General features: G+C 41.9%; 1 protein-coding gene across 1 annotated transcript in view; it reads left to right on the top strand.

The window, feature by feature from the left end:
* The window catches only part of MAD1L1 (mitotic arrest deficient 1 like 1), a 346,214-nt gene that overhangs the window by 87,005 nt on the left and 235,084 nt on the right, over positions 1 to 24,125 (top strand). Inside the window, exon 11 of the mRNA XM_058849980.1 lies at positions 13,174 to 13,318. Coding sequence (XP_058705963.1) covers positions 13,174 to 13,318 — 145 coding nt within the window. The remainder of the gene's footprint in view (positions 1 to 13,173; positions 13,319 to 24,125) is intronic.

The raw sequence follows: 24,125 nt of genomic DNA, 5'->3' as shown, positions 1-24,125 counted from the left end.
ACCTACAGTATAAATCTATATTTTCATATTGCCCTAAAGACGTTAAGCAGCCTTTTTATGCACAAGAGTCAGAGCCCCAAAAGCAGCTTTCTGTGTGTGAGAGCAACAGTTGGAGGCTAAACACTGTTAAATTGACTGTTAAAAGAAGTGATTGTGCAGTAACTTTGGAAGTGGGAGTCTCTCTAATGGATTGCAGAAGTAAACAAGTTTCTCCAAGACCTCCTGTGATTATACACACAGGAAAAGCCCAATCAGAGAAATCAGACAGCATTTAAAAATATGAAAAAATTTAATACTTACAACTCTTGCAATGCTACAGAGGATAAAACAGTGCAGATATTATTTAATATGCATCGATAAGTACTGTGTTCTTGTGTCTCTCTCTCTGTACATATATATATATATACACACACACATTTATACACTGCACATATAACTGTATAAATATTTCAGGTGCAGGAATTTTGTAAATCTCTACCAGCAGGGAGATGCCAAGCTCTTATCTGAGAGTTTCCACTCAATATCCCACTGAGGCTGTGGTTCCCTGCCATGCCTCCGGTTGCACTGGAGAGCAAAACACCCCTCTCCCTCTCCTCTCCCCCCGCCAAGTGCCTGATACTAAACCTTAGGAATAATGACAAAAATGATTCATTATTAATAAGTTAACCTAGACTATATGAGGCTTGACTTCTTCTGTCTGCCTTGCTGATTTTGATGTGTATTTCCCTTCCAGAGAAAAAGAAGATCCTGCACAGAATAGCCACGGGGTTCTCTTTATAAGATGTCTGCTTCTGCTTAAGTGGGCTGATGGTAGATTGGAAGCATTTCATTGCTGCTGATGGCAAAGTGATACTTCATACTTCACTGGAGATTTCTGAACTCCATCAGTCCTTTACTGCTTGCAGTCAGCATGGCTTAGCAGTTGAAGATTAAGGCTAGAAATAAAATAAATTAGGGAAAAAAAAAAAAAGAAGGAGGCAAAATTTCAACCCTGCCTGCCTCTGTGGAGCTTCTGTGCCTGGCAGTGGAAAGTTTGCTCACCTTCTGCATTAATATTTCGGTGTTACCAAAATGTCTACATCTGCCTTCCTTACAGAGTGAGAAACAGGTGAATACTCTTACACTATCTGGGTAAATGAAATATCATTTGGATAGCTTAGTTTAATGTGCAGGTGTCACGCTCATTCAGCAGGGCACTTCGTATCTTCAAATACTGTACGTGTAAGTGTTGTTATTTGCCCACAGGCAAACTAAACTTATTTATCCCCAGTGTATTCCCATCCCTGTTAACATCCCAGATATTTGCTTTGTGAATTTCCTTTATCAAAACTCCTAGGTTGTCCTCTGCTGCCACAAAATCCTTCAATTGCCTTTCTTTAGACATCTGGTGGTATTAATTGTGTGGTGGACCTCAGACAAGAGTATTCTGCCCAGTTACATGTCTGGCTACTGGTGTGGCAGCAAGTATTATTAGTAGTTATTGTTGGGTATTGATTTGCATTTTCCAGCTGCCTCTCTTCAAAGACCATTAATGAGCCATGTAGTGATTGGTTTTTTTCCCAGCAGCTTCAGTAGAGATTGATGTAAGCAAACTCACAACCACCAGGGAGATGTGCCTAAACACCAGTCTGGTATCTTGCTCTGTGTCCCACTGGCAGCAGGACTCTGTGCCTGGTGTGTGGTTGGGGTTGGTGGTGGGATTTAAGTGCAGGCTCTGTTTAATTTTGGTTGTGCCTGCTCTGCTTCCCTGTGATGGAAGATTGGTGTCTCCAGGGTGTGAATGTTGGTGTAGTCTCTGTCCTGGGCATGTATAAGGTCATCGATTTATGGTTGTATGAGGCTCTTCTCCTCTTGTAGACAAGCTGGGTCACCAGGTCCCACATCCTGCAGTTCTGTGGCTCCTGTGGCTGATGGAACATGGTGTTGTTCTTGCCTCTGGTGAGAGAGGGGAGTTTGTATAGGAGATTTGCTCAGTACCTTGCTGTGCTGTGTAAGCAAAGAATCCTTCTATCAATTCATACAAGAACTAACCCTGCCTTTTTAAAGGTCATTTCTGTCTCAGTCAGCTCTTAAAGTTCAAGAGGAAATAAACTGCTTAGAGTTGGCATTTTTCAAGTCAAGTGTCAACTTTTCAAGCCCCCGAGCCAGTGAATGCGGAGGAAGGAGAGATTAATAAGTGAGCTGCTTGCTTGATACAGTGATTGTGCAGAAATGTTCCCTTTTTTCTTTCCTCTTTATGGGGCTTTGGAATGAACATCATTGAAATATCTTACTTTCTCCTTTTCACTTTGCAATGCAAAAGTACCCAGAGCTCTTTAGAAGTGCTTCTTTTCTCATTAGTCCGGTGACAGCGAGTGGAGTTTGTCAGCTCCACTGAAGTAGGACACAAGGAACATTTTATGACATTGCCAATACCTAAAAGCTCCTTTAACCAGAGATTCTTATTATCCAGTGGGAACAAAACTCTCTCTCAGAAAGCAGCTGAAGGCTGAAGTCTCCAAGTAGGTGCCTGCCCTTAACTGCATTGACGCCTTTCCCATGCAGGGGACGGTGGATCGATAAGGAAATAACCAGGAGGAATGGGCTGCATTAATCAGGTACAATGGAGGCAGCAGGGGAGATGATGAGGGAAGACAGGTGGCAATCGAAGGATGTGCTGAGCACAGCCCATCAATTGGCTGCCAAAGTGCCTCTATCGAGCGTGGGGAGCGTGGGCTGGGGGGGACCAGCTCTAATTGTGCTGATGGGCAGCTCCAGAGAGAGCCAGCTGTGTCTCCCAGTTATTGCCTTGGGGTTTTAGTTCTGGTCTTGGCAACTTTATCTTGCCAATTTGTTTTGCTGGCCCACCTAAGCTCCCATTGAAGGTTTTCTTCATTCCATCCTAAAGGAGTTTGCAGAAATAAACACATTAGTGGCATTGTCTTGTCATGCTTTGCTTTAAATGAAGTGTCATGGTAAGAACAGTTTTTGAAAGTGACAGATAAATCAGCCTTGCCAAGTATCTCTGCATGGTTACCCTGTCCTTGGAAGTGTTCAAGCCAGGCTGGATGGGGTTCTGACAGCCTGGTCTAGTGGAAAATGTCCCTGCTGGTGGCAGGAAGGTTGGAATGACATGATCTTTAAGGTCCCTTCCAACCCAAACCATCCCATAATTCTGTAGTATTCCAGACCATATGATGTCATGCTCTGCTGGGCTTAAACCAAGACAGTGATGAATGGAGGTGCCACAGGGCTGAGGGCAGAAACTTCTCCCTACACCTCTTGAATCCATGACTATCATCCTGCCCCTCCAACATGGATCTGGTTGATGAAGGATTTGTGGTGCCAACCGGCTGATATTCAATTGCATTGAATCTTTTTGAGTGATGCAGAGGCAAAATCACTTGGTTGCCACATCTTTAAATTCATTTCCTTGTCACAGCAAAAGAAGGGATCTGATTTGTCTGTGGTTGTAGTGATTTTGAAACCTGAAACTGCTGTATAAAGACTATTTACATGTCCACCTAACTGGTTTCTCTGTAAGTATTCATGATAAAAAGATTGCCTTGAATGTAGTATTGTTTTATTAAAGACTTAAAAATATCGATGCAGAAGAATTGATGTAACAGGGCTATAAATGCAGTTGTTCTGGCAGTTCTCCTTCCATGGTGACAGCTTTATTCCCCTTGCCTTTTATTGGTTTATGAGTTCTTTGACCTAATTTGGGGGATTAAAATTAGAGGAAGATAGGTTTCTGTGCCCTGCATGTAAATCCTAATAATGTCAGCAGTCCAGTGGAAGACTGAAGTAGTGCTCTGGATTTCTAGGTGAAAAAAGAAAAACAAGCATCCACGGGATGTTTTAGGAATGGGGTTAGCAGCACTTCATTGTAAATCTGATTTAGGCATATCCTTTTCATGGGGAAAAAAAATTACAGCTTGGAAATGGGGTCTGAGGAATCCTTTTGCCTCTGCCCAGCTGCCCAGACACAGCAGCCCTGCACATTCCCTGGGTTTGCAAAGAGAAGGGCTGCACAGCCACTGCAGGAGGAGCAGGAGATATTCCTGGTGTGACAGCCGAGCTTGGAGAGATCCCAGTTTCTTTAGTCTCATTATGTGACACCAGATGGCTGGAGACCAGCTCTTCTCTGCTTTGTGGGTCTGCCTGTGCTTATGTACATGCCCAAAATGGATGTGTATGAGAATGTAAAGTAATATAATTGGGATGAAGCTTACCCCACAGTGGATGGTTTTGGAGCAGATTCAGCTAGCTCTACTGTTTTGCCTCATTCTTGTTCTTAGATATATGGTTTTATGCTTTTATGTTTCGTGGGGTTTTTTGTTTTGTTTTGTTTTTAAATATTTTAAGTACTATTTTTCCCATGAGGAAAATAGGTACTTGAAAGGCAAAATCAGGATTGCAAGGTGAAGCTCTCAGGGGGTAGGAAATGCCAAATTCAAGCCACTCGACACCTCCTTAGCTTGGTTTCCTATAGCATGCAGCATTCTTGTTTCACTTGGCAGAGATGGTTGATTATGTTGACTTAATGAGCAGCTATTAATGCTCTTCTACAGAAAAATGTAATAATTTATTAGTTACTTCTTATGCTAGTTCTGTTTTACCAGATGTAAACCGAGGAGAAGGTGTAGCCTTATTTTTGGAGATGCCAGTATGGAATATTTAGAACATGTTCTTCCAAAACACTTACTCAAGGCTTCATATGGGCTGAGTAGCTGCTGCTGATTTCAGCAGCAGTGTCAGTGCCCAGCACTGGAGCTCAGCACCAAGGACTGCCTTGAGAAGGTCATGGTATCACCAGGAGCTCTGGCAGAGGCAAGAATTGGAACCATTTTGTTTTGGGAGACTTTCAGTTGCCTTTATGTGAAACCATTCTCTTCAAGCACTTTCTGTGCTTCATTAATCTTCCAAATTCTGCAGCAAATGAGGCAGAGATCCTGCAGAAAACAGATGCAGTTAGCAGTGAATCCTGATTTGTTGTTAGAGCATGGTAGAAAAGATCCTACACTACCATGACGTGTTGTTTGTGCCCAGAGATGTGGTGACACTTGGAAAATCCATGCTTACAGGTTATTTGGTCATGGAAATTTTAAGATCTTTGCAGACTTGAAATGCATCCATATTGAGGATTTAAGGATTAGCAGGTCTGTTACAACACTGTGCTTAATATGGCTTGGGTCGTGGTAGACTGCTTTGACATGAGCTGAGTGGGAGGCACATATGAGATGGAGTTAAATTGGTGCTTGTGAGGAAGAAAAGCCAAGAGCAGCAGTCTGGCAGAGTGCTTGTCACAGATAGCTGAGTGACTTTTCAGTCATTCCTTTGTTTTTATTTGTGCCAGTGTCCCACAGGTAAATGCTGGGGGGTAGCACTTAATTGTTTGGGTTTATTTGTTGTCAACAAGTAACACTACGAATTCTCTTCTGAGTCCCTAGTGAAAACTGAGACAAGTTTTCATCACATAACCTGGAGGGATTTTCACTGACAAAAGCCTGATGCTGAAATGCTGAGCCATAGCTTTGGATTTTAGTCAGAGTTATGGTGAGGGTCCATTACCGAATTGTTCTGCAAAAAATATATTAGACAATTGTGTTTCTGTAAATTTGTTCAGGTAGTCTTAGTTTCAGATATTAAAAAAAAAAAAAAAAGAGTGACTGAGCAGTAATATACAATCCTCATTTCAATCCTCATTTCACTGTGGAGTACTGTAATGCACATTGGAAATGAGGTCTCACTGGAAAAGGTAATTTGAAACAGATCCACGGAACCTTCACAAAGCTGTAATGAGTCACCAGTCTGTGAGGACTCACTTGCTATATTGCAGTGGAGGGTTTAATGTTTTGTTTTTCTCATCTAAACACTTTGACCCTTCTTATTTTATTAAGATAAGCCATTATCTAACTGTCAAGAGCCTAGAATTTCAGCAGATTTGTTTGCTGACAAGTTGGTTCAGCACGACCATTCTCCTACTCATTTCTTTCACCACTTCAAGCAAATTTCCCTTTTTTTCACTCCTCTTTATCAGTTCTTTATTCTTTAGAGCTCCTCAGCTCTCATGCTATTCCCAGATGATTTTCCCACTCTCTTGATAAGTGTTGGTTGGAATGTATAACAGAAATTGGAAATATTCTTAGTCACTCGTGGTGTTCATGTTACCAGTTGTCTGTGTGGTGTGGCTGTGCTGGAGAGTTGTCCCAGTGACTTGGCAGCTTACTGGGAGAGAGAAGAGTTATTATGTGCACTTTGTAAAGCAGATAATACTGGATTGGGTTGAGAAAACTGCAATGCCTTCACTTGTGACTGTGCAACAAACTGAAATCCTTGGGATGTCTCTTTGGGACCTCATCCCTGTAGTGAGGGAGCAGCAGAAAATACTACTACAAAAAAGAGTGAGAAGTTTTGACTTTCTTCATCATATTGAGTCAGCCTCCAGTCCACAAGTGTGATTATAGATTGGGAACTGGTGGGGCCAACTTCATTATTCATTCTGGTTCTGCCTGAAATGAAAACAAGGCCAGTTTTCTGTGTCACACTTCAAGGTCAGATGAGAGTATTTATTATTCCTTCTCTGTTTATCTGTGAATGCAAATTGAATTTAGTGATTCAAATTGATGAAATGTTAGAAATATAAAACTCATCAGAGCCGACACGAAGAGAAATTACCGGGTAGAGCTGGCCAGTGACTTCACCAGCCCATGTACAGGGATGTTTTGATTAGTAATTATTTCAGTCTTTGGGTTTTCTCATTCAGAGTTTTGTTTCAGTTGTTGTCATTTTTGTTTTCAAAGAAAAAAGTGTAATAACACTTTGAAGCATTTAGAATTTGAATTAGATGATGTAAATTAAGCCAGCTGCAGAGAGGGTGCTTGGATCCTGGCTGGAGAAAAGGTTTCCTTTCAAAATTCTTCCTTGGGATTGTTCTCTGGGGTCTTGTTTTCCTCTCTCCTATGACAGTTCCCTTTCTCCAGTATTTTACTCCCTTGTGCTGGATGCTCAAATCTGGGTGAGGGGTGATAGGGAAGGGAGCAGACATTTGGCATCTTCTGGTGCTGAACATGCTCCACATGTTCCTTCCTGACAGCATCGTCCACAGGCTGATCTTCCTCACTAGCCAGGGTTGTTAGCAGAGCCAAAATTAGGAGCTGCAAAGGGAACCAAATGAGCACAACTCCTGATGGAATAATGGGAGTGGAGATGCTCCTTCCCAGCTCCCTGCAATGCATTTTGAGCAGTTCAGTGAACATCTTGGCTTGGTGTGGTGGGTCAGTCTGTGCTCAGAGGGCATCTGTGGGCCTTCTGTTCTCTGCAGTGTAGGAAAGACACCTTAAACTTATTCTTATCTCAGAATGGGAGTGGGAAATCCTTTCCAGTGAGTGCCCTTTTAAAATAGTCTGTCCTCCATGCTTGCCAAATGCCACATGCAATTGATGATACAGGGAGAGACAACATGTGCTGTACTGGCTATAAGCTGTGTTAATCATCATAGAGGACTCTTGGTTTCAACTCCTGCTTTTTAATTACTTGCATTTTAGAAAGAACTTTTTGTATTTGCTTCTCTCCAAGCACTGCAAAGGGAATCTGTTTGCTGAGGGTGTAACTGATGTCCGACTTCTTGTTGATTCAGAGCAAGAGCCATGAGTATCTGCACATAGCAAAGGCCCTTAAAGATTTGCCTGCATAAGCTAATATTAATCACTTTTTATCAGAAATTATTATCAGAATAATTTCTCCTGCAGCCAGTTGCACTGAAGGCAGCAGCATTTTCAAGTGTAGTAACTGCACAGCCAGCACTGTGGGCTCAGTGGTTTTTAAATACCAGTGGAAGTTTTATTTGCCAAATAAATGCCTTTAGTAGAAGCTTTGGCCTTATGAACACTTGAGGTTTAGAAGCTTAGAAAAAGGACATTTATGCCTGTAGTTATCTCCCCCTTGAAATACTTTTCATTCCAGAATTCAGTGATGGATGTTGAAACTATTGATGTTTCCACATAAAACCAAAACAAACCACAGACGTTCCTCATTTGTTAAGACACTGCTTTCATTCTCATCTGGATGGTGATGTGGATGGTGTGTTTAGAGCTGTGACACTGATTCTCACCTTGAGTGGCTGATTAAGGCTCTGTTCAGGTGGAGCCTGTGCATTTTGGCAGCATTCCTGGGCTGGGCTCCTTTGGGTCACTGCTGTCAGCACAGCCCTGTGTGCTGCAGTGCTGACCCTGGAATGGAAGGAAGCACAGGATGCCTGATGTGAATTTATTTTAGTGAATCTTAGCTCCTGCCAGTCAATTATGGCCATTGTACTGGGGCTGGGGCAGAAAATGTGTGTTATTTCTTTTCTCTAACTGCTCACTTTGGTGGAACTGCATTTCTGAGCCTGATAGTTACGCTGCTGGTTAGGGAGTAAAATTAAATACTGTCTCACAGACAAAACACTGTCATTGTACCAATAAAGCTCCAAATGTCTGTCTGCTTTTCATCTTTTCACCCATTTCATCTGGCCGCACTAGCAAAATAATTCTCTTTATGTTGTTCCTTCATTATAAATTCAATATGATTTGAATCTTCTTTGTGTATCTAGCAGCAAGATGATGTATGATCTGTTTACTTTTGAATGATTTGTGATTTATGGAAGCCTGATGCTGGTGAGTTATATAAAAGATCTTCGAGAAAATACAAGGTGTGAACCAAGAGAAAGTTTGCAGATGTTTGCTGGAGAAATAAATAGCAAGAAGAAAGTGTGTTTTCCCACCAACTCTCTGTAGACCGTTTCATGCAGTATTTTGTCTAGCAGTATTTCATAATGGCTCTCTGTGAGGCACACTTAAAGCTTTAAATAAAATAGAGCCCATGTGATAACTTCTACTAAAGAGGTTCATATTTTGTACCGTTTCTCTTTCTGAATGTAGTGAGCAGTAAATAACACAGGCATGTTGGCCCCCACAGCTCCCACAGTCCCAGTGTTAGGGCAGGATTTGAGGGCAGGGGAGGGTGCTGCTGCTCCCCTATAGCCACAGTTCTGGCTGTGAAGAAGAAAGGAAGCAGAAAGAGATGCCAATCTTATTGCAGTAAAAATTAGCACCCAAACCTCTGAATTTTGAGCTGAAATACTTGTAGCACTAAAGTCTTCTCCTCCTTCCTGATGCTGTTTTTTCTAGTTTACCTGCCTTAAATGTTAAACTAGTTTAGTCAGCTCCATCTGTAGCTGTGTTCTCAGAGCTCCAGTCAGTCTTTTCAGCAGCATTTTGTAATGGATCAGTTTTTTCCCTTTTTAACATAGGATGGATATTTTTATTTTTCACCAAGCCTCACCTTTTCTTTCCTGTGTCCTGTGCCTATTTAAATCAGACCATTTTCATCATTTTCTTCTGCTATTCATTTTTAATTCCTGTCCTGGCTGGTGCTGAGGCAGGTTAGGCAGAGGCTGAGGGGGGAAGTTGTCTGTGTCAGAAATTGGAGGTTGGAAGAATCCTTGAGGGAGAGCACAGGCAGGGATGTCCTGCTGCTATCCCCTGGACAATAAAAGACATGCTGGAGTTACCCTGTTTTTGTGTATGCCTTTGTATTTGCTCAGAAAACCTGTGGGGGAGGAACTGGAATGAAAAATACCATTTTAGTTCAGCCCTCTGTTTATCAGTTTCCAGTGTGGTTTATGTGTGCGCGTGTGGATTCATTGAGATGCCTGGGAGTTGTCAAGTTTCAGGAACGGGTGTTCCTTCATCCAAATGTCTTGCAACAAAACAATTTCCCCTGCTCCTTTTTGCCTCATTAGCTTCTGCATTAACCCTTTTTTTGGGACTCTGACACGAGGATGCTGATCGCTGCAGCGCGTTTCTCTTTTCAGCTCCATGTGTGCAGTGGCACTGTCACCGTGTTTTCCCTCTGTGCTCCCTCACTGTTCTTCCCATCACACTCTGCTTTTTTCTTTGATGTTCTCTCCCTCCTGACAGCTGGCCCTGGTAGGTACACGTGTCTCATCTTCTTCCCAGCTACAACATGACCCAGACAGTGTTGCTCTTCTAATTGTCGCCGTGGACCCCTTGTTTTCCTCCCTGGTTCATACACAGACTGGCTCTGGCATCCTGTTTGCTTTCCCTGGTTTTTTTTTTGTTTGTTTTATTTTCAGTAACTCTGAGGTGGTAGCTTGGCTACTGAAAGGTTGGAATTATTAAAATAATGTTTTATGGATCACTGGGGGGTGGGGGGAAGCTGTCGACTGCTTTTGTCATTTTTGAAGGAGATTATTAAAATGTATCTTATAGCTTCAGTATTCAATGTGTGCCCTCATTGTTCTCAGTCTTTCAAAAGAATTTTCTGGAAAATGAAGTTTTATCATTAAGATTGCATTAAAGTGGATTACAGAAGGGAAGAGCAAAATATGAAGAGCCTCAAACAGCTCAGAAGAGAAAGATGTGGGCATCTCATACACTGGGATGTGGAACAAGGAACATTAATAGGCTGATAAACAGAAATGACTTTTTCTCTTTAAGGCTTAAAAGGTTTACTTTGAACTTGCAAAGATTTTTTTAAAATGCCACTTCCCCAAGCTTATGTTGAATGGAGAACTTTGTGCCTCTTTTATTTTAATTTTTAATGCTCATATTGAGTGAGCAATTACTTCTGAAAAGCCATAGGTGTCATCAGGGTGGAAGAAGAGTGCACAAGTCTGGCTTTAAAGGCTTTTGCTTCTGAGCACCTACTTGCAAATCCTGTTTTGTGTCAATAAGAAATAGGACTTTTGGATTTTTCCTTATAGAAGCAGCTCATGTTGTATTTGGTGCAGTTTCTGGAAGAATTATCAATCTGTCCAAAGAGAGGAAGAAAGGATCTCCATAATGTACTTTGGCATGGTGTGGAGAGTTGTGAGGAAGTTGAATTTCACGCCTCCCATAGCAAGGAAACCTATGGTAACAGTTCAGGGAGTTTGAGGATTGTCCTCGCTTTCAGAGACATCTCTGGCCTTTGAATTTTAGGTACATTACCATCACATTTGTACTGAGGCTGAAATATAAACAGATGAAGGTGTTATTTCCATGCAGTGGCTGAGGAAATTGCCCATTTGTCTCTCTTTGCTCAACTTCTCTCATGTTTTAAAACAGTTGTTTTCCAGCATAGCTTAAGAGTTTTGTGTGTGGCTGAATGTCTGTGCTCTCCATCAGACATGAATCTCAAATATTTTTCATTATTTTGGGAAGGAAACTGAGCACATGTCTCATTTTTCTTGGCAAATGTCAAATCAATCACCATTTGTCAGTCCACTCAACATTTATAGAAATCAGTCACAATATTGGGAGATTAAGAAAAAAGATTGCTCCGTTGCCTATCAAAATGTTTTGCAATAATCAAATGTGAGATTTTCGCTGTTTCAGGGTAGTTAATCTTATATCTGCATTTTTTTCTTTTGTTCTGACTCTAATCAGGGCAAAGGTTCTTTGATATAGAAAAAAAGTATTTGCTGGAAGGTTTCTGTGGTGTGATTTTCATTGTTGTAACACATATATCACAGTTAGTGAAGGTTTTGTACTTATATTTACCCTATGCATAAAAAGGAATATTGTTGAACAAACTGTAATAAATCTTAAGGCAGAAATTGAGGCTACCAGGAATTACCCATCCTTTTTGCCCTGTTTTGAGAACTAACCTGCTGCAAGCTTGATAGGCTGACCCACAGGCATGTTCCATCACCAGAGATGTTACTCTTGGCACAGGTGCCCTTCTTACCTAATGGAAACAGGTCCAAGGAAGTAGGGGTGCCCTGGCAATGCAATTATCCAGTTTCAAATGCAGGTATGAAGCCCTCTTGATGAACCTTCCCACCTGAATACAGCAATGAAGAAACTATTTCACAGTTCCCAATTATTAGATTGGTCTGTGAACGGTTCCAGATTGAACAGGAGCTTTAAACAGGTTTCTGATTCATCCACTACTTCAAAACAAATACTTTTTTCAAAGAGGAGGATTTTAAGGTAGGGAGATAGCTGCTTTGGAATTCTTGTGAATTCCTACATACACTTCCCAAGAATACAATTCCCAAATACAATTTGGTGACCTGTCAGTGCAAGTTGTACTTGACTTATGCTAGAAGGGTTCTTTAAGTATTCCCTTTTGGATCCATCTAAACAGTACCTTAACAATAGTGCTATTTTATTTAAAAGCATGTTTATTTTTTTTCTTTCAAGTATAATGATGAATAAGACCCCTTGGAAGCACTCATACATTTTCCAGTGTTGTTTCTAGCATCAGAGAAACAAAGTTCTTCTGTTCCTGACTAAGCTGGAGATGTTGAGTTTGATCTTTCTCGCTTGCTTGAGGGTTTTTGACTTGTGTGCAGTACTTTTATTTTGTGTCCTGCTCACTCATTAACTACTTAGTGCAGTCTTGGATAAATTCATCATATTTAAAGCATGAACTGACTCTTAATCACAGGATTTTGTTATTGGTCAAGTGCTTTGCCAGCAGTTGATGTGTGATGAGTGCTTGATGTGGGCTTTGGGGCAGCTGCCCCTCGGTGTCCCAGGGCTGAAACTGTGTGTGGGGCACACGTGGAGAGCTTCTCCAGGAGCACAGGGATAACTGTGCATCACCACAGCCTGCTGCACGCAGAGCTGAGAAGAGGAGGGCCCAGGCTGTTCTGCTTTAATTGAGAATCATGCCCACATCTCAAAACAAGTGCTAATCACCTGCCCTCAGTGGACATTTCTCTTCCAGCATAGGTTGCTGGCAAGAGCAGTGTGCAGGTAGTAGCTGTAATTACTTGGTGAGTACTATCTGTCAGTCAAAGCAGATAATATTAAACCTACTTTTTCTTCTACTTTGTTTGGAAAAAAATGAAAAGATTCAGTAGAACCCAAGATCATGTGTTATTTGTTGAAAACAAGGCACGTTCTCAAAGGCAAACAGATTGATTTTGAAACAGATGTGCAATTATTTAAATTCTTCATACATGTGAGGTTCCAGTAATTGTCTTGTGCTGCACAAGAAGGCTGTCCCTGGGGTGGTTCTTTCTCATATCTCTTTTTGACAACAGCTGATAATGAGGCTGCAGCTACCCATTTTGCAGTGGTGCAGCTGTAAGATGAGAGTGGCACAGACATGGTTATGCTTCTCTCAATTTCCTGATCTCTCTGATGACTGAGAGGCAGCACCCAGGAGTTCACAGGTCTGTTTTATCTTCCTTAGTGCCCGGATGCTGGAGAAGGCCCGGCAGCAGCTGCAGGAGGAAATCCTGAGTGTTCAGAGCCAGCTGTTGGATGAGAAGAAGAAACGAGAGCACCAGGAAGCGCTGGTCAGGCGGCTGCAGAAACGTGTGGTGCTCCTCACCAAGGTGAATTCCCAGACCATGTTTGGAAAAGCCCATGTCCTTATTTCTTTCTGCCAGGTGCAGCCCTTCCTATTTCTTCTTTGTTCACCTCTGTAAGGGGTGCTGTTACAAAACTGTTCTGGGGTCTTTGCATAATGCATACCGTGGGAGATGCAGAACCTGTCTTTAGGGCTTCATTGGAATGGAAGGACCAGCACCTCCTAAAACTGTGCTTGTGTTCCCCCCAGCTGTGCTGAGGACATGTGACTTTTTCTGAGCCTTGGCATCGATGTGAGGGCAGAGAATTGAATCATGTTGTTGCTGGAGTGTTTTGAGGCACTGAAGGGAATTTATAATGGCTTTGGCTGCATTGCCTCCTTTCCTAAAGAGAACGAAGTGGCAGCACCTTGTCAACTGTTCCTGTGGAAAAACAATTTACAGAGAGTAAGAGATTTGCCTTCCTCTTACACTGGAAGTCTGTTCAAATGTAATGGCAAGCACTAGACCAGTAAATTGAAAATAGGTTTTAAGATTCTTTCTATAGAATATATCAAAGGAGTCTGCATCATCCTATATCAGGTGTGCTCTCATGATGAAATTCTATACAATAATTCTGGAGTCTGCAGAGCATTGAAAATTTTATATTAAATTCTGAGAGCTCTCTTTCCACAAAGGGAATAATAATTTGCCGTAGCCAGAATGAGAGTTACTTCACTTTCCAAGAATACTCCTTGCAAAACTTCCCTCATCTGAGCAATCTCCCTGGTGTTATAAAGCTGCTCACGTAAATGAGCTTATGTGTCTGCAGAAGGTCAGACTCCAGTAGTCAGAGCTCATGAGAGGGAGCCAGGCACATCACCACACGGGGAGGCAGGAGGGGAAAGAGCTGCTGTGGTGCCTGAGCTTTAGGCTTTGATTTTCAGTGTCAACTAAAGCGTTTTGATCGATTTTAATTGTGCTGCACCCAATTTTGTGTAATTCCCATGTCATTGTTGAGCCAAAAAAGCCGTGATGTGTGGTGCAGTAAGCATGAAGCAGCCACTTTACAAGAGGATATTCCATCAGATCTTCTGACTGCAGAGTTTGATGCCATGAAGAGTCACAGAAGTGCAAAGAGTAAAATGAATGCAGTTCTTTCAGCCTTGCACTGAGTCAGGGTGGACCAAACTCTCTCCATGGAAACAGAAAAGGCATCTCCTCCCCAGCCCTTCTCCTGCCCCAGCAGCAGGCAGCTCTCTGCAGTGTTCTAGTTTGGGACTGCCATGGCTGGATAAGACACAGGTGCATACTGAACCCCATAAAAAACCTGTCTTTATAACCTTTTCAGCTGTCTAACGTTGTGCTGGACTGCTCAGCCCTGAAGGAAGTTTCTCAGATGGTTTCTAAAATATTCCCTTTGTTAACTTATTTCCAGTGCTCAGCAAAAACACTTTTTGTCATAGAACACAAAAATATCATTACTTTTCTTTAAGTACGAGACAAAACCACAAGACTAGTTTGTCATGTGATGGATTGTACCCTGATTTATATGGAAAGACAAACCTTTGCTTTGTTTGCTGTGCTCCCCCTGAAGAGGAGCATAGGAAAAGTTGCAAGTGTTCTTTATCAGACCATGGCAAATAAACTTGTGATTTGACAGGGGAGGTTTTCATTGTGCTCAGTGATTCCTCAACTGACCTGTTATGAAGGAATAAAGACTTTGCTGTTCTCTGAAAATTTATATTCCACCCAGAGAATGCTGGGTCCTTTGTGAAGAAGTACATGCATTATGGTACTTGGACAATCTATCCTCAGCACTGTTTCTCCTGCTGGTTGCTCTTCTCATGCAAAATCAGAAGAAAGAATTTCATTTAATTAAAAGAAGTATGATATTGAGATTTAAAATGAGATTGAGCAAATACATTTCCTGTCAAAAATAATTATTTTACATTGAAAGCATATCACCTAGAATGGTATTTAATCATCTAATTAGTGGCACCAGTACTGCAGCGTGCTTTTATGTAATTTGAGAATGGAAAAGATGAGTTCTCTCTATTCAATCTTTGTCTTGTTAAATAGGACTGTGAAAATCTAATTTGGGGGAGAGTATTATATATAAGATTGAAATGCTATTGCTTTTGATAGTATGACTTCTGCATTTGTGTATGTTTGACTCTACTAGGGCAGTGAATCAGTTCCTGTGTGCTGAGCAAACAAGGCCTGAAAGGCGTCAGAGGTGTTCAACAGTGCAAGTTTAATGCTGTAACAGTTTTTCTTTCTTTGGGCTCAGGTTGGAACCTGGAAGTCTCAGTCCTAGAATATGAAATAGAATATTAATAGAATAAGAGTATTAAAATATGAATAAAAACCAATAAGTTGTTTTTTGTTTGGTAACAGCAGTACCCAATATTTCAGCAGTAAATGTACTCTCTTCAGGGGTTACTTGCTTTGCCACTCAGACTGCTTCTCACTTCTGTGGCTACTGATTTTTTTTTTCCCTAAGACTGAAGCAATATTTTGTGGCTCTTACAGACTGCCTGTCTCACTTGTCAGTTGTGCTCAGTTGCTACTTGCCACAGTCTCTGTCTTGGTTGCTCTCAAATTTCCATTTCAGTGCTTTTAACCTCTCTGTCCATTGCTTCGTTCCTCGCCTCGTTTGCTTCTTTTGGGCTTTCTTGATCTTGCTTGGGCCTTTCCAGTTGGTTTACTGCTTGGAAGTGACACAGTTTCAGTCTGGGATACTTCAGTGCATCCCTACAAATCTCTCTTCCCTGGCAGACTGGAACAGCATTCTCCAATCTCTGAATGTTACTGCAGTGGTCCAGTCCCATCAGTTCCTCTGCTGAGTGTGGGCTGCTGTGGGAGCTGCATCCTGATTATTCCTGCTCACAAACTGCTCTTTAGAACATTCTGGTTGATCATTTTGTCCCATATGTCCTTGTAAATCAGGACAGGACTGAAGTTTTCTGATTTACATGTTTTCAGTGAAACATAAGAGTAGATTAGGACACCACCGAGGCTTCCAGACTTTGATGGCTGGAAGGTTTCTCCTGGAGTGTCACTCTGTTCACTTAAGGTGATGAAACAGAAATTGATGCTTGAAGGGATGGATTCACTCTCTCTCTCAGAGATCTGCCTGGCTGGGTTTGCTGTCTGTCATGCTTTTTGCTTTCCCTTAGCTCAGAGTTTTGGGAAAATCTTTCATCTTTGCTGTAGTACCTGAGGTAGTTGTGATACAGCAGTACTGGGAGATACCTGAAATGCTGGGGAAACACCTAGTCCACCTCTGCCTTTTTGCCTCTTTGATTTACTGCTGTATTTGCTTTGAGTGCAATGTTTACTCACACAGTTTTGTATTTGACTTTTGTGTTGTCCTTAAGCTTTTGAATGTTTCTCTTTTTCTGAGAGCTTTGCACACAACTCCTGGTCTTTGTTTATGAAGTGGGCTTGTTAAAAACATTCAATTCTGCTACTGAATGGCTAAAATTGGAATCTCTTAGGAAATTTTATATGATATAGAGGCCTCCCAAAATGAAAAACCCTTTCTGAAAATCCTTATCTGAGTGTAGATGATTGACTCAGTATTGCAGGGAAAGCCAGCTCTGGCTTATTTATTTCAGGACAGCTTCCAGAGGGCACAACTGGGCCTTGTGCAGTAGAAGTGTTGCTGAAAAACAGCAAAAAAGGCACACTCAAAAGCCCCCAAAGTGCTCTGATGTGGAGGGCTAAAGGCTGGCTATCATCTCCTCCTTTCCTCGAGTGATTTTACCTGGATGTGATCAGCCCTTACTGTGTTTTTTCTTAGCTGCTGCCAGGGTTTAGACCTGGCAGCCTCAGTTCAGTGACTCCTGAGAGCAGCGTGTGTGCCCTGGAGGAACTTCTGCAAGAAGCTGTAGAGTGTGTGGGATCAGCCCATATCCCTCTGCAGGTTCAACCAGAGACAAAAGGCTCTGCTTTTTGCAGCCAGGGCATGATCCTTTGCAGGAAGCTCAAAACTCAAAATGGGAAGCCAAATTTCAGTTACTTTTTCTGACTTATTTCGAATGAGTCCAATTTGTTCCTTAAATTGTGGGCTTTATGAATGCACACTGCCATAGCTGCAGCCCTTGCTCTCATATAAGGCATAACACAATGACTGAACTCATCTGCTTGTGTTGGATGTTGTTGTTTCACTGCATTTATTTCCTGTCTGTGCACTTGTCTGCCTTTGGGTACTCTGCTGCCCAGAGAAGAGACTGAAAAATTCCCTTTTGTTTCCTGGGCTCTCAACCAGATCATGTGATATGATAGAAAATCTGTTTCTATCGAGACATAATTTAGGCCATCACCATAAAAGTTAGAGATTAAACAAGTATTGATTAACCAACTCCAGCTGACTGCTGATACCACATGTTCCTGGAGATATCAGTCAGTGTGAAGTATATTAGTGACTCCCAGAGCTGAGAATGGCAAGAATGCATCAGAAATGGGACTAGGTAATTAAACTGTTCATTAAGCATGGCAGATGCAGAGTTCATGACTTGATTTGCCATCTGCTTTGTTTTGTAATCAGTAAAGATTTAAAATAATGCTGATGGCTTCTCTGTCATATTGGGTCCTACATGATGTTTTTTTCTGAGGAGGTAGATAGATGATTTTAAAGCACAAGGAGGGATATTAAAGTTCTGGGTGTGCAGCAAAGAAGGTGAATTAACCCTTTTCCTGGGATAAGTGAAAAATCAGCTGTTAATACAGCAGTCAGTATCGCACTCAGCAGCACTAAAAATGACACTTTGGCAAGCAGGTCCTTGTGTCAGACCTTTTGGGCATCACACCCTGAGCTGTGCTCTGCATGCAGGCAGCACAGTTGGCCTTGGGGCAGGTCTGAGCTGCTCCTCAGGGCTGTGAGCAGTATCCAGTGCTTTCCCTGGCTCTTATGACTCTCCTTTCTTCCTTCCTTCAATCCATGTCATGATTCTGTGGATGTCATTTAAGCAGTGCTGCTGCTCCACACGTGCTTGTTAACTGCTGTCAGCCTGACCCTGGCCAAACCTTTCCCTCTGCTCACTGTGTCTCCCCTTCAGAGGTCTTTATGAACTCAGGGAAGTTACCTTTCTTTTTATGACTGGCAAATAAATACATTTTAAGGTGATTTCACATCTCCCTCTTCAGCAATTAAGCAAGGCAGGTTTTGTGAGTGCTTCCTTGGCCCATCCTGCATCCTTGAGAAGAGCGAAACAGGACACCCTGTGTTTGAAGGAGACTCAGCAGCCTTTTAAATTGAGCACAGGCCTTTCTAATTTCAACTTGATTATATTAATCAGTTAAATGCTTTCAGAGAAAAGCTGGTTGGTAGTTAGGGGTGGAGGAGGATAATAGCAGGAGACAGAAGATCATTATCAGGTGTGGGAAAGAGGCAAGGAGACAATTGCTGCCTGTGGCATGCAGGGGCTCAGAACAGGTCACTGCTGAATTTAAATTTTTAGTAACCAGTAGCATCATCAATTTTAATTCCCAGACCTGTCTTGTAGGGTGCCTTTTTTAAAGAATGAAGACCCACAGGTCAGAGATGAGGTAGGTGCTTTTATGAATAATTCTGTGCCCTGTGAGCTGGTGTTAAAATGCTCCTGAGTTCAGCCTGATGCAGGGTGGTTGCTTGGCTTCATGTTTATGATTTCCACAGGAGTGTCTCTGATACTGGATAAAGGGTGCAGAGTTTTGTGATGAGAAAGCAGGATTTGGGAGTTTGAGACTGCTTCTATAGACATTTTTTGTTGGAGTTAAGGAAATATATATTCTCCTTTGCCTTTGTTGGCCTTTGACAGCCTTCTGTCTATGAGGTGGGAAGTGCTGCAGGGAAATGGAGTTCTGTGAGGAGCTATTTTAACACCGTTTTTTGGTTGTTTGTTTAGTTTTTTTTCCCCTGTATAACCCAAATTTGTTGTAGAGTAGTTTTTTTTTTATTTTTTTAGTAACTCCTTCCAGTTACTTGCTGTGTCATGTTTTAGTCCTGACCCACTTAACCAGCTCCTGGAGCTCAGGCAGCTCCCTCCACGTGTAGCAGTGTTGGAGGTAACTTCTTTAGCATTCTTTACCTGCAAGGTAACTCCACAAATATGTGCTCTGACAACACGTTTCCTGTTTAATTTTTATTTTTGTCATGTATATCACTGGTCCACTGGTCTATTTTACCTTTCTTAACCCTCTTGCAGTCCACACTGTCAGGGCCTTTCAACCATGCTCTCACCTTCCATACCTAACAGTCTGCTAGGGTCTGTTGACCTGATTTCAAGTTTCTCTAGATCTCACAGTCTGAGAGTGATTTTCTTTTTTTCCGGTTGTTTTTTTTTTTTTCTTTTCCTCCTCTGTCTGTACCCTCTAATTTGTCTCCTTCTGAGTTTTATTTAGCTTTTAATGGAATGGTCTAACTCCAGTTTTCAAGGAAGTTGCTACAGGGCATACAAAAGAGCAAATACAAATTTTATCAGCCTCAGCTGTTCCCCAAGTCACTCAGCCCTGCTCCTGGAGAAGCACAGCAGTGTTGCTGGCTTCACCCTGGCCTTGTCATGAACCAGCCATAGTATTTATTGAAATGGTTTCATCTGCAGCACTGCCCTTTCTGTAGCTGAGCACAATCCCACCATACTCCAATGGCAATTTTTGCAGACACTTGTACAGTGACAAACTAACTCTGTGCTGCTTTATACTTGATGCTTCGTTATATTCATAACAAGCTCCTATTTGCATGCTTGACATTTTAAAATACTGTGTTTGGAATGTGTTATTTATTTTGAGACCTTTATTAAGCAACCTCAATCTAAGGGTTTAATTGTTACTGATAGCTAAGAGTATAATTACCTCAGTAAAATATCATGGCTATATTAAGCAAATGGCAATTGTCTTCCAGAATAAAATGAGTACAAGCCATTTTCCTTTGAAACAGGTTGGTTCATGATCTGATATCATTTACTGATACAATTGCAGAATCTCTCTATAAAGAATGGGTGAGGAAAGCTGAGATCGATGTGTTTGTAGAAGAGACTGGCTGAAGCAGTGCACAAAAACCATTTGGGAGGAGAAAGTATCTTTAAATTAAACCAGGAAATGTTTCTGTTTCTCAAGTGAGATTTGCAGATTTCAGAAAGTCAGAAGAATGTGTTTTTGCTGGTGTGGGCTCCCAGAGCAGTGCCTGCTTTTCTTTCACTCAGTTTTCTTTTTTACCATTGTTACTTTGCCTAACTTGGTCACAAGTTTACTGCTCAGTTTTGACTCAGTGAAGAAAGTAGCAGAGTTGTTGAGTTCTCACTTCCTTACTGTGCTCCAAAATGACTTCTCAAAGAGTTCCCTTAGTTTGACTTGTCTGCATTTCTCCAAGCTCTCTCTGGCTCTGGGCACTGCACACGTTTGGGAGCCCTTCTTGCTTTCCCCTGCATCCTCTCTAGTGAGACTCTTTGCTCTTGATCTGTTGTCCCAATTCCTCGTAGCTAATGGATAAATGTGCCTTTTCCCTGGCTTTGGCTCTTGTATTTTGTGTGCCCATGTGGTCCCTGCAGGAATTTGTCTGGCAGGGGCAGAAGGTGATGTGCTTTGTCAGAGTTGGACTTTATCACCCAAGGGATCCCAACATGGAAATGCTGAGGGTGGCTTCAAATGGCCAGCCTGGAGCCAGAAGATGAATTGGCCCCTGGGCCTTGCTTCCTTTTCTCTTTTATGCTTCTAAAAGAGCTCATAAAAATCATCTTAGCAATTTTCTGGGAATGGGTTTTGTGTAATTATTTTGCTTTATTATGTATCTGGTAAACCTTGCAATGATAAAAATGTGTAGTTCATTATTATCTTTATATCTGATGTTTTTGAGGCGGAGGCACAAGGACAGCCTCAATTCTTATTGATGTTATCTCTGACTTAACTTCTATTTAAGCAGTGAGTTTAGAGCGTTTTTTAAAATTTTATAACAATTCAGAGTATGCAGCAAAGTTAAAAGTTATGTGTTATTTTATGAGGTATTTGTGAAGAACAATAGAAATGTGATCTTTTTTTCCCAGAATACTGACTGGGTTCTGCTTTGTTCTGCCCCCACTAGATATTAATGCTCACTGCTAAGAGGTTAGATTATGAAAATTAGAAATATACCCATAAAAGAATTTATATGACCTTCAGTTCTCATATTTCTCTGAGAGAAAGGGCTGTAGGACTTCTAAAGGTAAAATATTCAATAAAAAGAAATTAGGTTAATCCAATGTTATGGCTGAGAATTTAAACTCACCCAGGTCAGGTAATTCAAAGTTATGGTTCCCTTGATGCGTGTGCTGTAACATTTATTCCTTAGCTCCTCAGCTCTGAGTTATGAAGGATGGTTGAGCAGGTCTGGCAGGGAAGATGGATGGGTGGAATGAGGGAGTGATTGTTGGAGGAAGTCGGGCAGAACAAACCTGGCTGCTGGGCAGAGGCTTGGGCAGCATCCAGGGACAAGGAAGGGGCTTAGGGTTTCTGAACAGCAGGCTCTGAAATACCAGCAAGGCTAAGCTGCACAAAAAGGGGTTGTTTTCCTTTTTTTTTTTTTTTTTTGGCAATTCTTTGTTCCTCAGATACTTAGGGTTTGAAGGCATTAATCTTGCTGCCTCTTAGAATGGTGATATTGCCACAGGAACTGCAGCTTTGAATCTCTGACTTCTCTCTGTTTTAATTCTCAGCCATAAAACTGGATTAACTGGGTTTGCTTCAAGTTGAATTGCAGTGGATTTTTTTTTTTTTTTAAAGGATAGGCGAGAGAGATAATTAAGTAATTGCACAGTAGCTTATTTCAACATGTGATGGGAGCCTCTGGTAAGAACAGCTGCACTACTCAGACACCAGTCAGAGCATCCTTTCAAATGAAGGCCCAAAATCTTTATAAGACTGAAGGACTGTCTGGAGAATTGAGGAGTTTTGGATTGCTCCTGGCACAGTATCATGCAGTACTGACTACTTTGTTCAATGTGTGTTCACAACATCTCAGGTCAAGCATTGCTTAAATTGATGAATATATTAGAAGTCAAATGAGGTTTTACAAAGCATCTTGGAAATGGTCTCTGACCCATGATTTGTTGCATTGAGGAGAAATGTACTGTTCCCTTTTTTATGAGCACATTTGTTTAGGTGGTATTTCAGAGTCAACAACTGTTTAATAAAAGCTATAGAAAACTTGAAGAATTGGTGTAGTTTCAGTTAATTAATTTTGATTGATGTAATGAGATTATTATATTACAAGTTTCACACTATACAGAACAGCTGCTGGGGTTTTTTTAGTGTTATGTGGAGCAGGACCTGTGAAAAATCATTGACTGTAAACTTGCCTGTTCAGGTGGAACCAGTCTGGGGCAGTGGGGGAGCTGGGGCTTAGTTTTCTGTGTATGAATCCAGAGCTTCAGGATTTCCCTAGAAAAATCACTGCCTTTTTGAAGTCAAGAATTTAAAAAAGGATCAACAGGTAAAATGTGAGACAGGAAAAGAGGATGTGCTTTTTACACATCGGGATGATGTTGGACTTGCCTTCTGTCAGAAGGAGGAGATCTCTTCTCACAAGAGTCTTCTGATTTGTAGAAGTTATATTAGGAAGGTCCTATAACCCTCTGGGGCATCCAAGCTGCTTTTGAAGCACAGGGAAGCATTGCCAGAGTGATGTTTAAATGTGTCTATGTCTGCATCTCCTTGCTTTCCTTGGGCAGTCAAGTCCAGGGATTCCAGCAGATGTGTTCCTTTGCTTGTTGGGTATGTACAAAGTGCTGTGGGCTTATTCCAATGTTGTATCTTCCCAGGTACTTGCTCCCAGAGCAACACTGGGCTAAATGGAAACCCCACCCTATGTGGTCTTTTAGTCAATGTTATTTTGGGTGCCACAAGTCTGTGTGCAAGGAATTGAGACTGAGCTGTTAAAGTCACTGAAAGGGTGAAACATTTTAAACCAATCACTTTCCTGCAAGCCTTGAGAAGGTTTGTGCTGATCTCGTGCCTGGGAGCTGCAGGCACCTGAGAGGACGCCTTTGACATCAGTGGCAAATATTTTTCACAGCAAAATGTACATTCTGCTGGTTCTCCCTGGCAGCCTGTGCTGGAGCTGCAGGATGTGTAGCTTTGCTGGATGCTGTTCCCCCCTGAGATGTGAGCACACTCTCCCTGCTGGGCTATTGCTCCGTGCCCATGGCATGCTGGAGCTCATTTCTGCATGTCCTGAGTGCCTGGAAGGAGCTGTAAAATCTAAATTTAGAAAGAAATGTGTGACAGGATTCGGGGCTCCCTGTCCTTGTGAGCAGTTAAAGGAGAGATTCAGAGCACGGCACGCAGCAGCTCCTGGGGAGAGCTGTCACCTACTTGACTCTAGAGTTGGTAGCTTTGGAGTGGGGTGTGCCTAAAGCTCCATGGGCTCAGCCTCATGGGACAAAGCCAAGAACTCATTCCCCCTTCAGGGAGAGGAGATGCTCCTACTCCCTTTGAGCAGCAGAGTTTTCTTTCCAGTGGAAGAAGCAGCTGGAAGAGTCCCTGCTCCCACACCCAATTTTCCCTGCCTTATGTGCTGGATGGGTTACAGGCAGGTCCAAGACCAGCAGCTTGTTATTGCTTATGTGGATGGGAGAGGGGCTGGGAAGACTCATTCTGTGCACTGAACTTATGATTAAATTAAAGATAAACATGGATGTGGAGTAATGTTTCTTTCAGGATGTTCACACAGCATAGAGCTGTGTGCTTCTACAGGGCAAAGAAGTGTGCAGCTCTCAAAATGATCTAGTGTCTGAATTAGAAATTTAAGCAATTTAACTCCTCTCCTCACTTGCTGCTTTTTCAGGCACATATATAAGCTGCAGAAGTTTTATGTTTTATGCTTGTAACAGGAATT

The sequence above is a fragment of the Poecile atricapillus genome, chromosome 14, assembly GCF_030490865.1.
Source record: "Poecile atricapillus isolate bPoeAtr1 chromosome 14, bPoeAtr1.hap1, whole genome shotgun sequence".
In the NCBI taxonomy this organism is placed as follows: Eukaryota; Metazoa; Chordata; class Aves; order Passeriformes; family Paridae; genus Poecile; species Poecile atricapillus.
Note: the sequence above shows the minus strand (reverse complement) of the source record. Positions and strands in the feature narration are given on the sequence as shown.